Consider the following 20,037-nt stretch of genomic DNA (forward strand, 5'->3'; position numbering starts at 1 on the left):
CAATTGTTAGCCATGATTAACCAAATGTAATCAGGGACAGTCAGACTGGTTGGAGAACTGAGAAGTGGGAGGGATGCAGAGAGAGGGAAAGCAAGGGTTAAGAAGGTGGAGTGGTCAATATTGATACCACTAGGGTGGGTGTCAGCTGCCCAAGTGAAATGTGAGGTGTTGTTCATACAATGCTCCCCTCCCTGGCCCGGCTGCGTGCGTGATGACGCCATGACGCGGCGGCGGCGGCTGGACGTGGCCGCTGGCGCAGGGGGGTTTCCATCATGGCGTCGATGCAGGTGAGTGTCGCCGACCGCGGGACCCGCACCGCCCGCCGTCTCCGCCTCCGCACAGAGAGAGAGAGCGAGAGAGAGAGCGGGCGGATCTCTTACTGGGTTCGCACGTTGGCGAGCCACGTCCTCGGAAGGGCCTTGTGGAGAAACAAGCAAAGCAGCGGCCGCAGGGTGTCTGGTCTGGGCCGGCCCGGCCCGCCGCGTCTGGACATCATGTCCGTGTCTTTAGGGGCGGCGGCGGCGGCCCCGCATTATCCCGCTGTCCGGCTTGTGAGGGCGACACTAATGGTATTACAGGAGTTCAAAGGCTACTGAGAGCCTGGGATAGAGGTGAAAGGAGGAGGGGTGGTGGGAGTGGGAGGGCTCAATCCCACTCCCGAGGGGATGAGGATGCGGGCGGTACTGGTGCCAGAGCGGCCGTCTGAAGGTTACAGGTGTCGGGCTGGCCTGCAGCAGCAGCAGCTGCTCATCGCCGCGCCAGCATTAGACACCTTCGTTTGGTCAAACCTCCCCAAGTGAGGCGAGGTGTCCCGAACCGAGAGGAAACTCTCGCAGGTAAACAAGTAAACGAATTTGTCCCGGATAATTGACCATTCAACGTATATATTCAGCAAGTAATATTGGAAATGGGCACAAAAGTGCTGGAGTAACTCAGCGGGACAGACAACATCTCTGGAGAGAAGGAATGGGTCACGTTTCGGGTAGGAGCCCTTCTTCAGACTGCTTAGGAGGTGAGATCTCCGAGGGAAGAGGAGTCTAAAAGTTAAGTTGGTCGATGGCCTGCCGGCTGATGGAAATTAAATGAAAATGTCTAGGGAGGGTCGAAGCCCGTCTGAGGAAGTCCAAGAGGAGGAGAACTGTTCAAAAATGTGAGAAAGGTCATTACCGGGTGGTGTGGACTCCTTCCCATAGAAAAAAGCACAGAGACGGAGGAAGAAAAGCTCTGAAGAAGTAATATTCCTTTCAATATTTTCGATTAAAAGACACATACATCTGCTTGGATGCTGTAATTGAATCGGTTGGTGTAAATTTGTTTCTGTGCATATTATATCACACGTAGATTAAGCAAAAGTTTGACAATTTGAAGTTAGATTATTTAAGTCCAGAAACTACACACTGTTTTTGGTGTTCATGTATTACTTGCCTGTTTACTAAAAGGACATTGGCAGGGTATGAAATGGAATGAAAGCATCAAATATAATTTATCCATTTGTGGATCAAATAATCGAATGGAACACGTTATTTATGTAGAGAATATATTTGCTGGATAAACAACATGCAATGTTTCTAAACTATTGCATATTTTTTTGACACTAGAAAAGATTACAGAAGGAACTGATGGCTTTGCAAAATGACCCACCCCCAGGAATGACTTTAAATGAGAAGAGTGTGCAAAATTCAATTACACAGTATGTATTCAAATTGTTTTAAAAACATTTTCCAGTGAAATATGGTTTGAATATCATACATATTGTAAAGGTTAAATTATTCAAGGTTATATATTGACAACAATCATCAAATAGTCACTTGTCAGTTTTTGTTTCAAATAAGGTGCTTTTTCATAACTTGACTGTTTATATATACTTTTGTAAAGTAGATATCAAAGCGAAACAGTGTGAGCAAATAAAAAAAAGAGGTTAATATTTTGCAAATGCTAACCATTAAAAACCTGGATTTAAGTGATGTAGGTATATTGTTCAGTTTAGATGCAATGTGGCTGTACTGTCACCATATTTTACTTAAAATGTCTAAGGTTAACATAGTTTCTTTGTGTGTGAGTTTACTTAAGAAAGCAGCTCGGCGATGTGGCAGTTTTTGTGATTGTGTATGTACCATTCATTGTTGCTAAATAACTTTTTAACTCCAAACTGGAGAGATTTAGAACTGTGTGTGGTTTGTGCCATAAATGTGTAATACCTTTATTTGTGCCCTTGAACACCAGCTTTGTGATGAAATGACAATGATATTTTGGACCAGGAGCAAACTTTCTACATGTTGTTTGCAAGCAATTGAATGTCAGTGAGTTATTACTGAGATAGCTAACTTTCAGGTTTATTGAGACCATTTAAGTCAATTGTTTGATAAAAATCTGTGCTGTACAAAAGAGATTGTCCTGCAAGTTATAATTGTCTGTAACGTATAACACTGATACGTGGTAAACAGACAACAATGACGTTGTTACATTTGATCTAATGACGGTAATTACAAAAGTATAATGAAAGAAAATAGAACTAATGGTCACGTTTATGGAGAGATTTTGCAGAACGTCCATGCAAATGGTTCATCAGCATGTTCAGATGGAGACTGATACAATTATTTAAGTATAAAGGAAACAGCAAACTACATTGATGTATTGACTTTGTGTTGGGTTTTATATTTGATAGTGAAGTGGACTTTTAATATTGACGACTTTTGGCATTTAGAGATAGTGAACGTCATGTGACTTGAGGAATCATTCAGGGGATTAACTTGCACGTTTGAAAACAAAGTCTAATTCCATTTAAACACCAGGTTGGCACAATGGCATAGCAGTAGAGTTGCTGCCACACTGCGCCAGAGACCCGGGTTCAATACTGACAACGGGTGCTGTCTGCGGAGTTTGTATGTTCTCCCTTTGACTGTGTGGGATTTCTCCGGGTGCTCTGGTTTCCTCCCACATTCCAAAGACGTGCAGGGTTGTAGGTTAATTGGCTTCCGTAAATTGTCCCTGGTGTGTTGTGTGCGAAATGTGGGACAACACAAAACTAGCGTACGTTGTATGCGATGGTCGGCAATGTTTCCACAGTGTATTTTCGAACTAAACAGGTTTGACAAATGTGTTCATGTCTGCTTGAGAATAGCAATAAAAAACTGATCAAGTGCAGCATTGTACGCACTGTACTTTGAAATTGGGCAAATAACCTATTTATTTATTTTGCATGCAGGTAGTACCCTTGAATTCCATTTGTCATTTGATAGGAATTGAATTACATTTGTATTTAATTCTTGCTCATGAAATGTATCAGTGTATCAGCAAATGATACCATTGCATTAATATTTTATGATTCTTTGAATGCATTTTAGATGAGCTGAAAGAAACAGATATTCACAGTAGCATGCAACAAAATTTCAAATTGTACTTCCTTCAAAAGTGATTAACATTTATGGATAAAATTAGGGCAATTGGGTTTCAGTAGAATAGGCCAACATTTATTTTTGGACCAGTTAATGATTGTAGAGTTGCAGACATTGATGCTGTTCAGTATAAACTTAACCGTTGAATGCTGAGCACTTTATGAATTTACTGGGACATTTGAAATATGCCTGTAAACTATTTGTATTATCATAGAAAGGTATGCCACAGACATTTCAAAACCATCATTCATGTGTCAGCTTTTTCGCCAAGTTTTCCTTGTAGGTTTCTCACTTAAAATGTTTATTCAATTTTCTGTTTAAAGTATTTTATGAACCTACTTCCAACACCATTTCAAGCTAAGCATTCCAGTTTACTCAGCCTTCTGTATTCTGAGGAAAACAAATCTAGCCAATCCAGTATCTCCTCATAGGTACACAAAATTGCTGGGGAAACTCAGCGGGTGCAACAGCATCTATGGAGCGAAGGAAATAGTATCTCCAACCCAGTATCTCCTCATAACTGAAGCATTCCATCGTAGGAAATACCTGGTGAATCTTTCCTGCAGCCTCTCCAATGCAATCAAATCCTAGAATGTGATGGTCAGAATTGCACACATAATTCCAGATGTGACCAAATAAACACTCTAGACGCTTGAGATACAATAGCCTCCTTGCTCATATCCTATGCCTTGGCTAGCTCACTACCTTATCTTCATGTGCTGTCAAGGATTATTGGACGTGTACACCAAAACCCTTCTTTTCATCAATACTTCCTCTGGCTCTTTGTCACTATGTACAAACATATTAGCCCACCTCTGATTATGAACCCTTCTGCCTCTAGAAATAGTTTGTCTTTTTTAATTCTATCAAACCAGTTCATACCAGATCTCAACCCAACTATATTATAGCACAAACTGCAGGAGGCACTCTGCAGATCTGGCAGCATTTGTGGAGGGAATGAACAGGCAATGACCTTTCTACAGTCTGTGCATTCCCTCCACAGATGCTGCCTAACCTGCTGAGTTCCTCCAACATTTTATGTTTTAACTTTCTCTTGTTCAAGAAGGACAACGTCAGGTTTCCTAAATCTCCATGAAACTGATGTCTTCCTTTTCCGGTAATGGTATAAAATCCCCAGCAACCTCTTTAAGGCATTGATGCCCTTTCCAAATGTAGGTGCCAGAATTGACCATCCAGAGCCTACCAGGGCTTTATGAAGTTCAGCATTATCTTTTTACTTGAAGATTTTCTTTGTAAAGATGACAATATTGCACAGTACATTACTGTAATTTTTTCCCCCAGAAAGTGTTTCCATCTTCAAAGATGTGCACTCATATCTCCAGGTTTCTCATCGTTCATTGTATTACATTTAATTTGCTATTTTATCGGTATGCGTGTCTTCCCGAAGTCTGTTACTGTCATCCTTACTGTTTATTATATGCCCATGTTTTTGCCAGACTTTGACATTTTACAGCAAGTACCCAAAAGACTGATGATCTCAACACCAACCTGTGGCATACCATTGAACATTTTGTCTAGTCTGGAAACTTGACTATCCAAAACTAATCTTTGCTTTCAGTTTGTTAACCAGTTTCTTCTTCACAGATCCTTTTTTTCCCACTTTAAACCGATAGGCTTTAGTTTTGCTTATGTTTATTGTGGTACTTAATCAGCAGTTTTTTAATAGTCTGTATACATCAACTCTCATTCATTTCTTCACTATTGCATCAAATAACTGAAAGGTAGCCAACATGATTTGCTTTTAAAATATTCATATTTTCCTTCATTTTTCCACGAAGTATTTTTTTTTCTTGGATAATAGTCTGAGAGTAGAAAGTTCAAAGTTTTCTTATGTTTTTCCAAAAATGGAAAAACTGTAGATGCTGGAATCTTGAACAAAATACAAAATGCTGAAATAGCTGTGCTGGTCTGGCAGCCTCTGTGGAGGGAATTGACAGACCATGTATTGGCTCAGGACCCTTCTTGAAACTGAATCTTTTTCCAAGAAGAACAGAAGGATATGTAGGACAGTGGGAAATATTAACATACTTCTTCTTTTCGTGTTCTTCTTGTTACAAATGTTGACCCCCTGGCATCGTCCGTCCTGAAAAGGACGCAAGCTTCCGGCGACAATCAGTGGTACCCATCACTTTTCGCAATAGATGGTGGTGGTAGCAGAATTAGCTCAGGATACTTCCAGTTTCCAGCCCCACGACGTGGACGCTTCTGCTGTGGGGCCACTAACATACTAGGGCAGATCTTCTCTTGCCACGTGAAGTGTCAGAGGACTGGAGAGTGACCAATGTTGTTATTTTGTTTTAGATGGAAAGTAGAGATAATCCAGTAAATTATAGACCTGTGAGCCTTGCATCAGTGGTATGGTGTAATTCTGGCTGGAGATTTGTGACCAGTGGAGTTTCACGGAGATCTGTGCTGAGACTTTTGTTTGTGATATGTGTAAATGAGTTGGATATAAATGTAGATGCATTGGCTACTAAGTTTACAGACCACCAAAATTAGTGTGGTTGCGGACAGTGAGGAAAGCTGTCAAAGTATACAGCAGGATATGCATCTGCTACAGATATGTGCAGGAAAATGGCAGCGTGAAGTGGTCATATAAGTGTGAAGCATTATACTTTGGGGGATTGAATGTAAAGAGAAAGTAACAGTAAAACGCAACGACATTGTGATCTTGAGCTCCATGTCCTTAGCTTCCAGAAAGTGGCAAAACAAGTATGGCTTATGTATGCTTGCCTTCATTGGTCAGACCATTAAGTACTGGTAAAAGAGTCAGAAAGCCATCTTGTAGTTTTATAGGATTTTGTTTAGGCCACATATAGAGTATTGTGTGCAGAGCTTGTCCCTTTACAGGAAGGACATGGAAACTTTGGAGAAGACACAGAAGAGGTTTACCAGAATGCTACTGGGTTAGAAGGTATTGGCTATAAAGAGAAGCTAGAAAAACTTGGATTGTTTTCTCTGAAGCATTGGTAGCTGAAGGATGACCTGATAGAAAATAAATAATGAGAGGCATAGATAGCGTAGATGGTCAGAACCTTTTTCTCAGGATGAAATGTCAAAGTCTAGAGGGCATTAGCTTTGAGGTGCGATAAGCAAAGTTTAAAGGAGATGTGTGGGGCAAGCTTTTTTACACAGTGTGATGAGTGCTTGGAACACACTGCCAGGGGCTGAGGTGGAAGCAGATACGATAGTTACATTCAAGAGACTTTCAGATAGACACATGATTATGCAAGGAATGGAAGGATATGCATCACGTGCAGACATGAGGATTACTTAATGTCATTGTGCTTGGCATGGACATTGGGTCAATGCACTGTTCCTGTTCTATGTTCTGTATTCAATAGTATTTTTTGCCTTTGATTCCTTTTTTCAGTTCCTCCTGATGTGAGTATTTAACTTAGTTCTCTTGAAAATGACAGTGATGGCAAATGTTTCATAATTTTTTTAGTTATCTAATCTGAATTTTTTTAAATCAATATGTAGTTTAAATAATATGAGGAAAGCTGTCATCTTGTAGTCCTAATCAACAGAATTGTAGTCCTAATCAACAGGATTGTAGTCCTAATCAACAGGATTATAGTTCCCCTGTCCTTTGACCCACCCAGCCTCTGCATCCAATTCATTCTCTCTCTGACAGACAGTTACATCTTCCCATCCCTTTAAGACCACTGCTTTATTTTCAAGTTGCACGGCTTGGTAGCAGTGTGATATTGCCATGGCAAGCCGGTCAGCTGTTCTTGTGGATGCAGAGACCACTCTCTGTGACTCCTTGGTTTGCTCATCCCTCTCTATGCCCTTTGCATTGCAGCTGCAGGAGGTATATCTGTCTACACCTTCTCCCTCCGTCCCTGACAACCAGCTCAACGAATACTCGTGCTCTGTGCGCGGGCTAGCTGGAGCTCACAGTTGCCAGCCATCTAATTCCCCTTCCCATTCCCTTGCCGACCTTTATGCCCTCAGCCTCTTCCTCTGCCAGAGTGAGGCCATGTGCAAACTGGAAGAACAGCACCTCGCACAGATGCTTCCCAACTTACATAAGGTTACGTCCTGCATCCCTTGTGGAAGTCATATTTTATCTTAGTTGGAAACGGGAATGCAACTGTGCACGCATAAATTTACTGTCTGAAGCGGAGGCCATGTCGGAGGTCTGATGTTTAGGCCACATGGAAGCATACATGAGAACCGCTGACCGGCTTGCAGAAATGACCGCATGCGATGGCAGTAGCACACTGCTGACGTGACACGCAACTCAAATGCTTGCGTAAGTGCGAGTTTGCATAAATTACCTATCACCCATGTTGGGGAGGTCCTGTCTTTTGCATGGGTAGTCTCAACCCCAAGAATGTTGAATTCTTTAATTTCAGGTAATGTCCATCCCCACCCCTATCCACCTGTGCACACCTTTTTTTCCACTCCCATACAATCACACTGATCCCTTCCCCTCCTGTATCTAGAAACATAGAAACATAGAAATTAGGTGCAGGAGTAGGCCATTCGGTCCTTCGAGCCTGCACCGCCATTTAATATGATCATGGCTGATCATCCAACTCAGTATCCCGTACCTGCCTTCTCTCCATACCCTCTGATCCCCTTAGCCACAAGGGCCACATCTAACTCCCTCTTAAATATAGCCAATGAACTGGCCTCGACTACCCTCTGTGGCAGAGAGTTCCAGAGATTCACCACTCTCTATGTGAAAAAAGTTCTTCTCATCTCGGTTTTAAAGGATTTCCCCCTTATCCTTAAGCTGTGACCCCTTGTCCTGGACTTCCCCAACATCGGGAGCAATCTTCCTGCATCTAGCCTGTCCAACCCCTTAAGATTATCTCTTCCATCTGCTTATATTCTTTCCTCCTTCCCTTCCATTACTCACTTTTTTTTTCTATTTCCCTCCCCTCCTTGTCCCCTTTTATCTACCTGCCATCCCTCCCTCTGGTTCCACATTTCATTATCCTGTTGTGAACAGATTCCACCATGTGCACCTTTTTGTCTTCTCCAGCTTTGGTTATTATCTTCACTTATTCCCTCAGCTGAATAATCTGCCAATCATCTTCTTGCCTGGATCCATCTTGCTCGCTCTCATCCTACCAATTCCTTTCATCTCTTTCTACCAGCTTTCTCCCTTCTACTTAATCACTGAAGAAACGTCCAGACCTAAAATGTCATGTCTATTTCTCTATATAGATGCTGCCTGACCGCTGAGTACCTCCAACCTTTAGTTTTTGACCAAAATTCCAGCATCTGCACTCTCGTGTCTCTATATGAAATCTAGTTTTTATGTTCATCAGAAAAACATGCCCAACACAATCTATTGATTATGGCCTTAAATGTTTCAATTGATTCGTGTTTCAATCCTCCACCTTTTGTTTTGTAGTGCTCAACTTTCCTATTCTGAGAAATTTGCTGCTTCATTTAATTTTAGAATGGCCTAACTGCAAATGTTATTTTTTGTTTTGTATTCTCATCCTCTACATGACACAGTGGACACCTTAATTAAGTATATCTAATACTTTAAACGCAAGGAAATGAAACCTGAGCCCTAACTGTTTTGAGACTTCAGAGAATTGCAATGAATTTGCACATTTCCACTGGCCATGTAGCTTTAATGATAATTGTTGTCCAAAACCAAAAGCACTGTTCCATACTGTATGTCTTTCCAAGCTCTGCAAATGAAGCTTCATTTACTCTTTTCTGACTTGCATTCATGTTGAGATCAAGGTCATCATTCCATTTTCCTTTTTGATTACTTTTTGTATTTAGCAGCAAGCTTTGGTGATTTTCTGTATGTGGGCAAGGAAATACATTTATTGCACAACAGCTGTTAGACTTCCTTCATTATAAAATATCTTCCCTGGTCTGAAGTGGCCAAGCCTATGTTAACTTGTTGATCTAATTTTGCCCACTTTATACATTCTGTTCTTTTGTAACTTCCTAACAACACTCTGCTTTCCAAATTGGTATAATCTGCAAATTTAGCTGGAAAAAAAGGGTTATATATCCAAATCGAATGATCTGACTCCAAAGACTTCAGAACGGATCCTTAGAGAACACGATTTGTCACAGATAACCATTGACAGAATGCATACTTTTTTTCTGTGGTTCCCAACCTGCTATCAGTCCATTACATAAGGTTAATTCCAAATCAGTAAATGTTTTGTGATTTCTGTAGAACCTCATATTCATTTTTTTGGTTCTGCTTAAAAAATCTTTGTAAAACCTATGCACTATGCTTAAACTTAAATCGGACAAATACAACTCCCCAACTTTTTATAGAGCTGCTGTGGGGCTACAGGAATCTTCTGTTATGTGGGAAGTTCTTTCACGGCCACATCTTCAACTTGGGTTGCAAGGGTTACGTGACCAGAACCCTAATGTAACCCGGGGACAACCTGTATTGAATTATCTCAGTGAAAATCACTTTAGTAACTCTGTAGAAGTTCAAGAATTTCAATTTGCTGAATCTTTGAAAACTTCTTGAATTGATTTATTTTAATAATTGTCTTTATTTGGAAACCACCATAGAGCATTGCAGATTTGTAATTTTAAATACAAAACATTGCTGCAGGTAGACTTACTAAAATATTGATTCGTACTATCAACACTGGTTCATCTGTGCTATTTCCTTTTTTTTTTAATCTCAACAATGACCTGGAATTGCATATCCCCTTTAAAGTATCCCGATTTCTCCCAAAACTCTTCACAAAAATGAAGAATATCAATAAAAATACGATTTGTGTTGCTCCAGGTTGTTTTCTCACCTAATTTCCCATTTAGTTTTTAATTTGTTTTGGTCCTAAAGAAGGTAATCAGCTCAAGATATACTCAATAGCTTTAACTGAGCTGGTGAATTCCAAGCATTTGCAACTACCTCTAAGATAATTCTCTCTCCGTCTTATTCTTTATTAGTCGTCCATCTATCCTGCAACAATGCCTTTTCAGTTGTTGATTCTTAAGGGAGGAAACACTGTCTCTCAGCATCTATAATATCAACTTCCTCAATGAGATTACCTCTTTTTCTTCAATGCTCCATGGACAATAGGCCAATCTTGTTCAACCTCTCTTTAATCAACCTATTCAATCCATTTGGTGGAATTTTCAGTTATAACTCCAAGACCTGCATATTGTTCTTCAGGTACAGAGTCACATTGTCACACTGCATTCTAAATCTGGTCTTGCTTAAGCCCTGCACAATCCCAAAAAGACATAATACATGTGTACTTAAACACCCTGAGACGAAGGTCATGTACTGTTTCCTATTTCACTAGGCTTGTTACAACACTACAAATTGAGCGTGGACAGTCAATACGTTTTTATTGTCATATGAACCAAAACCAAACAAATAAATTCTTGCAATAGCATATTAGATATACAAGTATAGTACTCAGTAGACAACATAATGAACAACACAAAGAAGTTCAATATATAAAAGCAAACAAATTTAAAGATGGAATTGAAACTGTGTCCACCATAGCTGCCGATCGTTCGTTTCTTCCCCTAGTTCAGAGCGAAAGTCCTTTTTAGCCTTTTTGATGGCCTTATCTATGCCATATTTGAACTACTTGTAAGAATCTGCACCGCCAGACTTGAATACTTGAGATCTGGTCCTCAGAAGATTGCGGACCTCCTGGTTCATCCAGAGCATTTGCTTAGGGAGTACTCGGATGGTTTTCGTGGCAAAACACTCTTCCACACATTTCCTCATTAAGTCGGTAACAGTATTTGTTCTGTTGCCAAGTCCTTGAACATTGCCCGGTCTACTGACTCCAAGCAATCCCAGATCCGTTCCCCTGACCAGGTCTGTGCAGTCTTCACTGATGCAAATACAATTACTTTCCCTGAGGTTGGAGCTCTGGTGCTGAGGTTTCTGAGGTGGCCGTTGAGGTCACTGCAGAGAATCTGATTACAAATACACAAGATAGCTACTCTTTATCATTATGAGGCTGGCAATTGATAAGAATTTAAGATAAATATTTCTTCATTCTTACATTGAGATGGATTGCAAAACATAATGTTTGTATTAGATTATTATAATATTATTTGGGAATGCACAGACTGCATCCGTGAGACTGCAGATGCTGGAATCTTCACAAAAATCAAACTGCTGGAGGAATTTAGTGGGTCAGACAGCATTAGTTTAGTTTCATGTGTAACGAGGTACAGCAAAAAGCTTTTGTTGTGTGCCAACCAGTTAGTGGAAAGACAATACATGAATACAATCAAGCCAGGCATGGTGTACAGATACATGATAATGGGAATAATGTTTAGTGCAAGATAAAGTCCAGTAAAGTCAGATTAAAGACAGCCCGAAGGTCCCCAATGAGATAGATGGTAGCTCAGGACTGCTCTCTAGTGGTTGGTAGGATGGTTCAGTTGCCTGATCCATTTATGGAAGTAAATAGGCAGACAATGTTTCAGGTCAGGACTCTTCTTCAGACTGATCACTTGGCTTGTGTTATTGTAGGACCTCCAACAATCTTTAATAACTGAGAGCTAAGTAAGTGTATGCAAAGGTCTTTTGTGCATGATCATCTTTGGACTTGGGTTCCAACCCAAAACGGAATCCATGATCTCCAGAGATGCTACCTAATCCACTGAGTTACTCCAGCACTATCTTTTTCTATACACTAGCATCTGCAGTTCCATGTGTTTACTTTTAAGATATTTTCCCTTTCCCTCCACTATCATGGTTGACCGACTCTCAACCGCACATCCTCTATGTTCTGTGTTTCAACCACAGCACCCTTCCTCCTGGTCACAAAAAGATTCCCCATGGTTTTTGCCTTCTATTCCAACAGTCTCCTCATTCAACAGATCCTCCTCCATAATTTAAATTTCCTTCAATGGGATTCCACCACCAGATCCAAATCCCATGCCCTCCCTTTTCAGCATTCCCATAGTTATGGGAGAGGCAACGTCTGCCTATTATCTCTTCACTTCCTACCATCCATGAACCCTTCAGATGAGGTAGCAGTAGAGGTGTACTTTTATCCCACTAAATGGAATTCATTGCTCACAGTGTGCTCTTTCTTTCAGAGAAATTAAACGCTGATTGGATAACCATGTTGTGTGTGGATGGGTGCATCTGTCACTTTATTTATCCGTCCCACTCATTCTTTTTCTTCTGCATTTGTGCCGCATTGTTCCACTGATACCCAATGTAAACTTGAGCACCAGCACTTCACTTCAGCCTGGGGATATTGTAGCGCTTGGATCTTAATATTGAAGTTAGCTGTTCGAGATAACCATCCACAGCTGTAGCTGTGCTTATGTTTCAATTTATTTCCTGTTCTATCATTTTTAAAGCATTTGCCATGTTAACAACCATGGTCTGCATCTTATCCCTCTTATCTCCAGCCTTCTGTTCTCAGCAACTTAAAACACACTTCTTTTCTGATTTCCAGTTCTGCTGAATGCGTTGAATTAAAGCATTAATTATGTTACTCACTCATGACCTGCTGAGTGTTTGGCTTTTTTTTTGGGGGGGGGGGGTTGTTCCCGCTTTTGCAAATTTTTGCTCTAAATGCACTATTCCACCTATTACCTAACCAATACATTTGTACAGTTTTAGTTTTTTAAATAAAATCACATACTTCTCTATTAAAACATTAACTGACTTGCCCCCATATCCATGGACATTTAACCATATAACCATATAACAATTACAGCACGGAAACAGGCCATCTCGACCCTTCTAGTCCGTGCCGAACACGTATTCTCCCCTAGTCCCATATACCTGCGCTCAGACCATAACCCTCCATTCCTTTCCCGTCCATATAACTATCCAATTTATTTTTAAATGATAAAAATGAACCTGCCTCCACCACCTTCACTGGAAGCTCATTCCACACAGCCACCACTCTCTGAGTAAAGAAGTTCCCCCTCATGTTACCCCTAAACTTCTGTCCCTTAATTCTCAAGTCATGTCCCCTTGTTTGATTCTTCCCTACTCTCTGGGAAAAGCTTATCCACGTCAACTCTGTCTATCCCTCTCATCATTTTAAAGACCTCTATCAAGTCCCCCCTTAACCTTCTGCGCTCCAAAGAATAAAGCCCTAACTTGTTCAACCTTTCTCTGTAACTTAGTTGCTGAAACCCAGGCAACATTCTAGTAAATCTCCTCTGTACTCTCTCTATTTTGTTGACATCCTTCCTATAATTAGGCGACCAAAATTGTACCCCATACTCCAGAATTGGCCTCACCAATGCCTTGTACAATTTTAACATTACATCCCAACTTCTATACTCAATGCTCTGATTTATAAAGGCCAGCACACCAAAAGCTTTCTTTACCACCCTATCTACATGAGATTCCACTTTCAGGGAGCTGTGCACAGTTATTCCCAGATCCCTCTGTTCACCTGCATTCTTCAATTCCCTACCATTTACCATGTACGTCCTATTTTGATTTGTCCTGCCAAGATGTAGCACCTCACACTTATCAGCATTAAACTCCATTTGCCATCTTTCAGTCCACTCTTCCAACTGGCATAAATCTCTCTGTAGACTTTGAAAAGCTACTTCATTATCCACAACCCCACCTATCTTAGTATCATCTGCATACTTACTAATCCAATTTACCACACCATCATCCAGATCATTGATGTACATGACAAACAACAGTGGACCCAACACAGATCCCTGTGGCACCCCACTAGTCACTGGCCTCCAACCTGACAAACAACCATCCACCATTACTCTCTGGCATCTCCCATTCAGCCACTGTTGAATCCATCTTGCTACTCCACCATTAATACCCAACCATTGAACCTTCTTAACCAACCTTCCATGAGGAACCTTGTCAAAGGCCTTACTGAAGTCCATATATACAACATCCACTGCTTTACCCTCATCAATTTCCCGAGTAACCTCTTCAAAAAATTCAAGAAGACATTTGGTTGTAAATTGCATTTGATCCAACACGTATTGCTTTTCTCCCTAATATCTGCTCATCGGAGTCATCCTGTGTTCTTCCTGGATGTTTGTGTCTGATGGATATCTGGACGCATTCAATTCACGGAATTGGAAAATAAGAACTTGTACCATTTCTGTTAAATTCATCATTGCCTACATTCTACCAGTCTGCAGGTTATTTATTTTGCTTTCTATTTTTTTTAGATAGATTGCCTTTATTCCACGTCTCTTTATTTCTGAAACACATCTAAAATTATTTTTTATATAACTATCTCTAAAAAATCTGTAAGGAATAATTACTTTTCATTTTATGCAGAAATTGCACTTCAAAGCTGCATAATAGATATAAAACCTGTTTGTAACATTGCCAGGAAAAGCATCAGATCAATGCATGCTCTTTGTACATAGATTTGTGGTTTTTGCAGCAATAAAAATATTAAATAGCTCGCCCAGCTTGCCTTTTGGTTTCTCTGTTAATTAATTCTTTATTTCTGAACTCAATCCAGAGAAACCAAACACAATGTCTTTGTCTACAGTAATCAATCTTAATATGATCATCCTCTCCTTCTACTTCTTACTTATCATGAATATTTATGTGAGAAAACATTTAGACCTAATTTTTGACCTCAGTATCAATATGCCACCCTTTTGAATTAATTGATTTTTACAATGGTTCTTTTTATTATCATGTTTACCAAGGTACAGTGAAGTACTTTTTTTGTATACGGATCAATGAGATAATTGACATACGCAAGTACCTTACCAGATTAAGTACCATAGGCATAGAAACAGCCGACTGAGTCCATGTGCAAGAGTGCCAGGTTTTGGCACCATTTTCAAAGACGCAGCTGCAGCTAGCCATAAAAGCGCATTGCAGCTACCACCTCCATCCGGATTGCCAGCGAACTGTCATCTCTCTCTCGCCTGGCCTTCAGCCTTGGTGCCCCAGGGGACACTTCCTGATGGTGACCTTGATGGCGCAGAAGTTAATACCTCCGGGTAACTTTACCGGCCCTTTGTCCAATGTCTGCCGCCGTCACCGACTCCCTCCATCTTCCGGTTTCTGTTCTTCGGAGGCGAGCAGGAGACGAACCTCAGATGAGGTTCCCACTCAAGGTGGGTTTCCCGGTTCTGTGGCGTGTGAGCCAGGCCTGCGGTGATCTCTGGCTCACTGAGTCAACTTGACTTTTACATATATACACTATAACCCACTCATCATTTTTTCTTAATTTCTATCTTGTGCTAAAGTCTCTCCATATCGTGCCTCTGTTCAATATTGTAAAGTGCTGTGTTGTGCAACTATGCTTTTAAACCATATGCCTTGTGTAAAGATTATCACCTTCCATCAGTTTAAATCCTCTATCACATTTTCTCATACTATTCCCTGTCTATTTTTGTGCAAACATTTGTAACTCGATTCAGATTAAATACTCTAGTCCATTTTTTCTGTCCCAAAGATCTTCGATTTCAATATTTCTAGATTAATGCACCATAAACAGTTTTTCTGCCCTGACGCTAATGCTTACGCCAGGACTTGACTCTATACATCGACTCCAAAGTAGCAGTGCAACCATATCATTTCATTCATGATATTAGATCTGATGGTCACTTGTGAATTTGAATTTATTTTCCGAAAGTATATTGTTGTTTGCCAAATGAAAAAATCACATTGCTATCTCCATTTTAAACAATTATAATTCCATATCCTATTTGGCCCATTGACAAGAATAGAAATAACCTTCAGTATCTGCTGAAGTGTATCTATTCAAATAGTCCCTTCATGAGCTCTTGAATAAATACACCAGTACCTCAATTTTCAGAATTTTAATGCAATTATTCCACTAATGGAGCAGCAGTTCTTTGGCTGATCATTGATACTTGTATAGCTGCGGTACTAGTGGCCCCATTTCATTTCAGACCTCTCTGTGGAGTTTGTATATTCTCCGTCTGCCAGCCCAGGTTTCCTTCAGGTCACAGTCATATAGCACAGAAACATACCTTAGGGCCCAACTTATTCATACTGACCAAGATGCTCCATACTATTTGCCTGTGGTTGGTCCATATCCCTCTAAACCTTTCTGCTCTGACTTCCTCCCACATTCCAAAGATAGTGGATTGGTAGGTCAATAGGCCATCATAAAATTGCCCCTAGTAAGAAGTGAACATGGGGAGAATACAATTGGATTAGTGTAAATGAGTGCTTGATAGGTTGAAGAACCTGTTTTAATGCCACAAGCAGGTCATAATTTTTAAAAGCACCATAATTACTTTTAATGGAATCTTTGCTGTTGGCAGTAATTTATTTCTTTTTTTCTGAGTTAAAACTGCATCTACAGACAAAATGGGATTTGTGCTTGCTTAACATCTTTCTTTATATTTTTCCCCAATGCATACCCTTTCTTTAAAAAAGCTGTCAACGATTCTTCTTGACAGCAAGCAGAACAAATATACATCCAAAAGAATTATATATGGTTAAGTCTGTCTTCTAAAATGCATCAATTTTATCAATGAACAAGCATGCCATAAAGGCTTGCTTTTCTATTAATGTGACTTGCTTGGGGCCAGTCTGCCATCACCAAAATGAAAAAGGTTGTGCTGATTTGGTGTTGATTACCTCAAATCTTTATGTAGGAAGGAACTGCCATTGCTGGTTTACACCAAAGGTAGACACAAAATGCTGGAGTAACTCGGAGGGACAGGCAGCATCTCTGGAAAGACGGAATGGGTGACGTTTTGGGTTAAGACCCTCAGACGTGAAATGCCACCCATTCTTTCCAGAGATGCTGCCTGTCCTGCTGAGTTAGTCAAATCTTTATGCTAGGCTAACTGTAGTTTGGCAATTTGTGCTGCTTTCTGATCTCCAAGGTTCTGGATATGACCCTGACCTTGGCTGCTGTCTTGTGTGGAGTTTGCATGCTCTCCTCGTGATTGTTTCTTTTTTTTTTGCCTTCTCTCGATTCCTCCCACCTCCCCAAGATGTTCTGATAAATGCTATCGAGTTTCTAACATGAAAACGGGCTCTTTGGTTGAACACGTCAGTGCTGACAGAGATGCCTTCCCAATCTAGTCCCATTAGCCTGCGTTTGGCCCAGATCCCTATAAACCCTTGCTATGCATATACTTGTCTAAATTTATTTTAAAGATTGTAATTGTATCCATCTCTGCAGCTTTCTCTGTAAGTTTGTTCCATATATCCATAGCACTCTGTGTAGACATTTTCATCTTCTTGTCCATATTAAATTTTTCCTCTCACCTTAAATTTGTGCCTTCTAGTTTTAAACTTCCCTGACCTAGGGAAAAAAAAAGACTGTGACTGGCACCTCGTGATTTTATGTACCATGATTGAGTATAGAAGTTGCGAGGTCATGTTGCAGTTGTACAAGACATTGGTGAGACAGCATTTAGAGTTTTGTGTTCAGTTCCGGGCACATGTTATAAGAAAGATGTCAAGCTAGAAAGGGTACAGAGAAGATTTACGAGGATGTTGCCAGGACTAGATGGCCTGAGCTATGGGGAGAGGTTGAGTAGGCTGGGTCTCTATTCCCTGAAGCGCAGGAGGATGAGGGGTGATCTTACAGAGGTGTGTAAAATCATGAGAGGAATAGAGTAGGTGAATCAAGGACTAGAGGACATAGGTTTAAGGTGAGGGGGAAAAGATTTAATAGGAATCTGAGGGGTAACTTTTTCGCACAAAGGGTGGTGTGCATATGGAACAAGCTGTCAGAGGAGGTAGTTGAGGCTGGGACTATCCCAACATTTAAGGAGCAGTTAGACAGGTACATGGTTAGGACAGGTTTGGAGGGATATGGACCAAACACAGGCAGGAGGGACTAGTGTAGATGGGACATGTTGGCCGATGTGGGCAAGTTGTTTCCACACTATATCACTGTTTGACTCTTTATCAGGTCACTCCTCAAACCTCTCTGCTCCAGGGATCGAGTTTATCCATTCTTTCGTTATAACAGCCTTGAGAATCTTTGCTATATTATTTCCAGCTTAATTCTTGATATCTTTCCTATTGCTGGGCAACAAAAGAGCACAAAATAATCCCAAATGCGGTGGCAAAAGTAAAAAAAAAATTAGCAAAATAAAATCAGTGTTCTGAATTATTTTGCTGCATTCTTTAAGCAGAATGCATGGAAATGTAAATTCTGCATGGTTCACATGTATTGCAAACAGTTTTTTATTTTAATCCCTGCCCACACTCCTAACCTGTATTTTGTTACAAGTGACCACATTTTTTACTTGATAGAAAATTTGTTAGATGGCAAGAATGTATTACATTGACATGGATGTGCTCAAGTGACTAGCGTTCTGTTCAGATCAGGACTTTTTTTCCATGTTGATTGCAGATGGATTGTGGACATGGAAGGCGCTCCTGGCACATTATATGAAGGGGAGAAATTTCAGCTTCTCTTCAAGTTCAGCAGTCGTTATCCTTTTGATTCACCTCAGGTAATGCTGATGTAAAGACAGAACTAGATGACTGTAAATGTATTTCTGTATTCGTATTTTAACTATTTACTGGGGTGTTGGTAAACTTAATATACCATTTCAGTTGATTTTACTGCGTATGATTCGACTGTATAGAATTAAACACATTAGATATCTAAATCTGGTTATAAGAAAATTAGATCAGAAGCTGTGCTGAATGATATTTCTGAATGCTTTGGAGATAGAAAGTCACGTATTCAGGCTGACGCTTGTGTAGTATTGAACATATGTGGTATTATATGAAGTATCATGATTCAATGAAAAGCTGCACCAACAAATGGGCACAAAGATACTGTGGCCCTATATTGAATTGCACTGGAGGTTTTCCAAGTCAATATTTATTCCTCTGAATAATTGTAAAGCATATTACCTGGACATTCTCACATTACTGTTGTAACTTGGTGAAGGCAAATTGGTTTCTGAGTTTCTTGACTATCGCTGGCAAACATATATCGAAAAATATTTCATCAGCTATTTTGTAAAGCTTTTAAAAGTGATCCGAAAGGAAATGATTAATGTTCTATTAATGCAGTGTCTGTCTTTATGTGCCTTTTTGGTGTCTGATTGAATACATCTACACAACCGATGTACCATCTTGGTTCAATAAGTACATATGCTTTCTCAAATATTAGTTTTTAAACTTAATTGGCAGATTTATTATTATTAATTTAATGAAAAATGCAGTTTACATGAACACTAATTAGAAGCATTTGAGATATAATTAGGAACTGGAATCAGCAACATCATCTGTTTCAAATGAGCACGTTTTTAGAAGTTACGAGGCAACTATTCTCGTGTTTCAGTATTTCAGGGTCCAGGTGGAGGGCCAGAAAAGAGAATGTTACATATTCCAGCTGACATTGGTACATAGTAAGCAATCTGACCAACATTGTTCTCATGCCTCTATTTTTAAGTTCAAAATACTTTTGAGTAGATTTATGTCTTGGTGGATAGTACCTGTGTACAATATACAGTGCCCTCCATAATGTTTGGGACAAAGACCCATCATTTATTCATCTGCCTCTGTACTCCACAATTTGAAACGGTAGATCAATAGTGTATGAATCCAGATTGACAGTCATTTTCAACAGGCAAACAGAATATTTGTATTTTTATTAAGGCTCATTGAACACAAGAGGGAAAAGTTAAGACTGAACAATGGGCTAATGTTTTCAGGATAGTTTATACATGCAGAAGGGTAATTTGGCGCATACTT

General features: G+C 40.1%; 1 protein-coding gene across 2 annotated transcripts in view; it reads left to right on the forward strand.

Annotated features, from left to right (window-relative positions):
- Positions 1 to 216: 216 nt before the first annotated feature.
- ube2w (ubiquitin conjugating enzyme E2 W) overlaps positions 217 to 20,037 on the forward strand; it is a 70,332-nt gene continuing 50,511 nt past the window's right edge. Inside the window, exons 1-3 of one of the 2 annotated variants that reach the window (XM_033019289.1) lie at positions 217 to 287; positions 1,599 to 1,690; positions 18,680 to 18,782. In XM_033019289.1, the coding sequence (XP_032875180.1) occupies positions 273 to 287; positions 1,599 to 1,690; positions 18,680 to 18,782 (210 nt within the window). In that variant the 5' untranslated portion in view covers positions 217 to 272. Of the gene's footprint in view, positions 288 to 1,093; positions 1,233 to 1,598; positions 1,691 to 18,679; positions 18,783 to 20,037 lie in introns of those variants that run through there. The other variant, XM_033019290.1, reaches the window with a different exon arrangement.

Source organism: Amblyraja radiata, chromosome 4 (assembly GCF_010909765.2).
Source record: "Amblyraja radiata isolate CabotCenter1 chromosome 4, sAmbRad1.1.pri, whole genome shotgun sequence".
In the NCBI taxonomy this organism is placed as follows: domain Eukaryota; kingdom Metazoa; phylum Chordata; class Chondrichthyes; order Rajiformes; family Rajidae; genus Amblyraja; species Amblyraja radiata.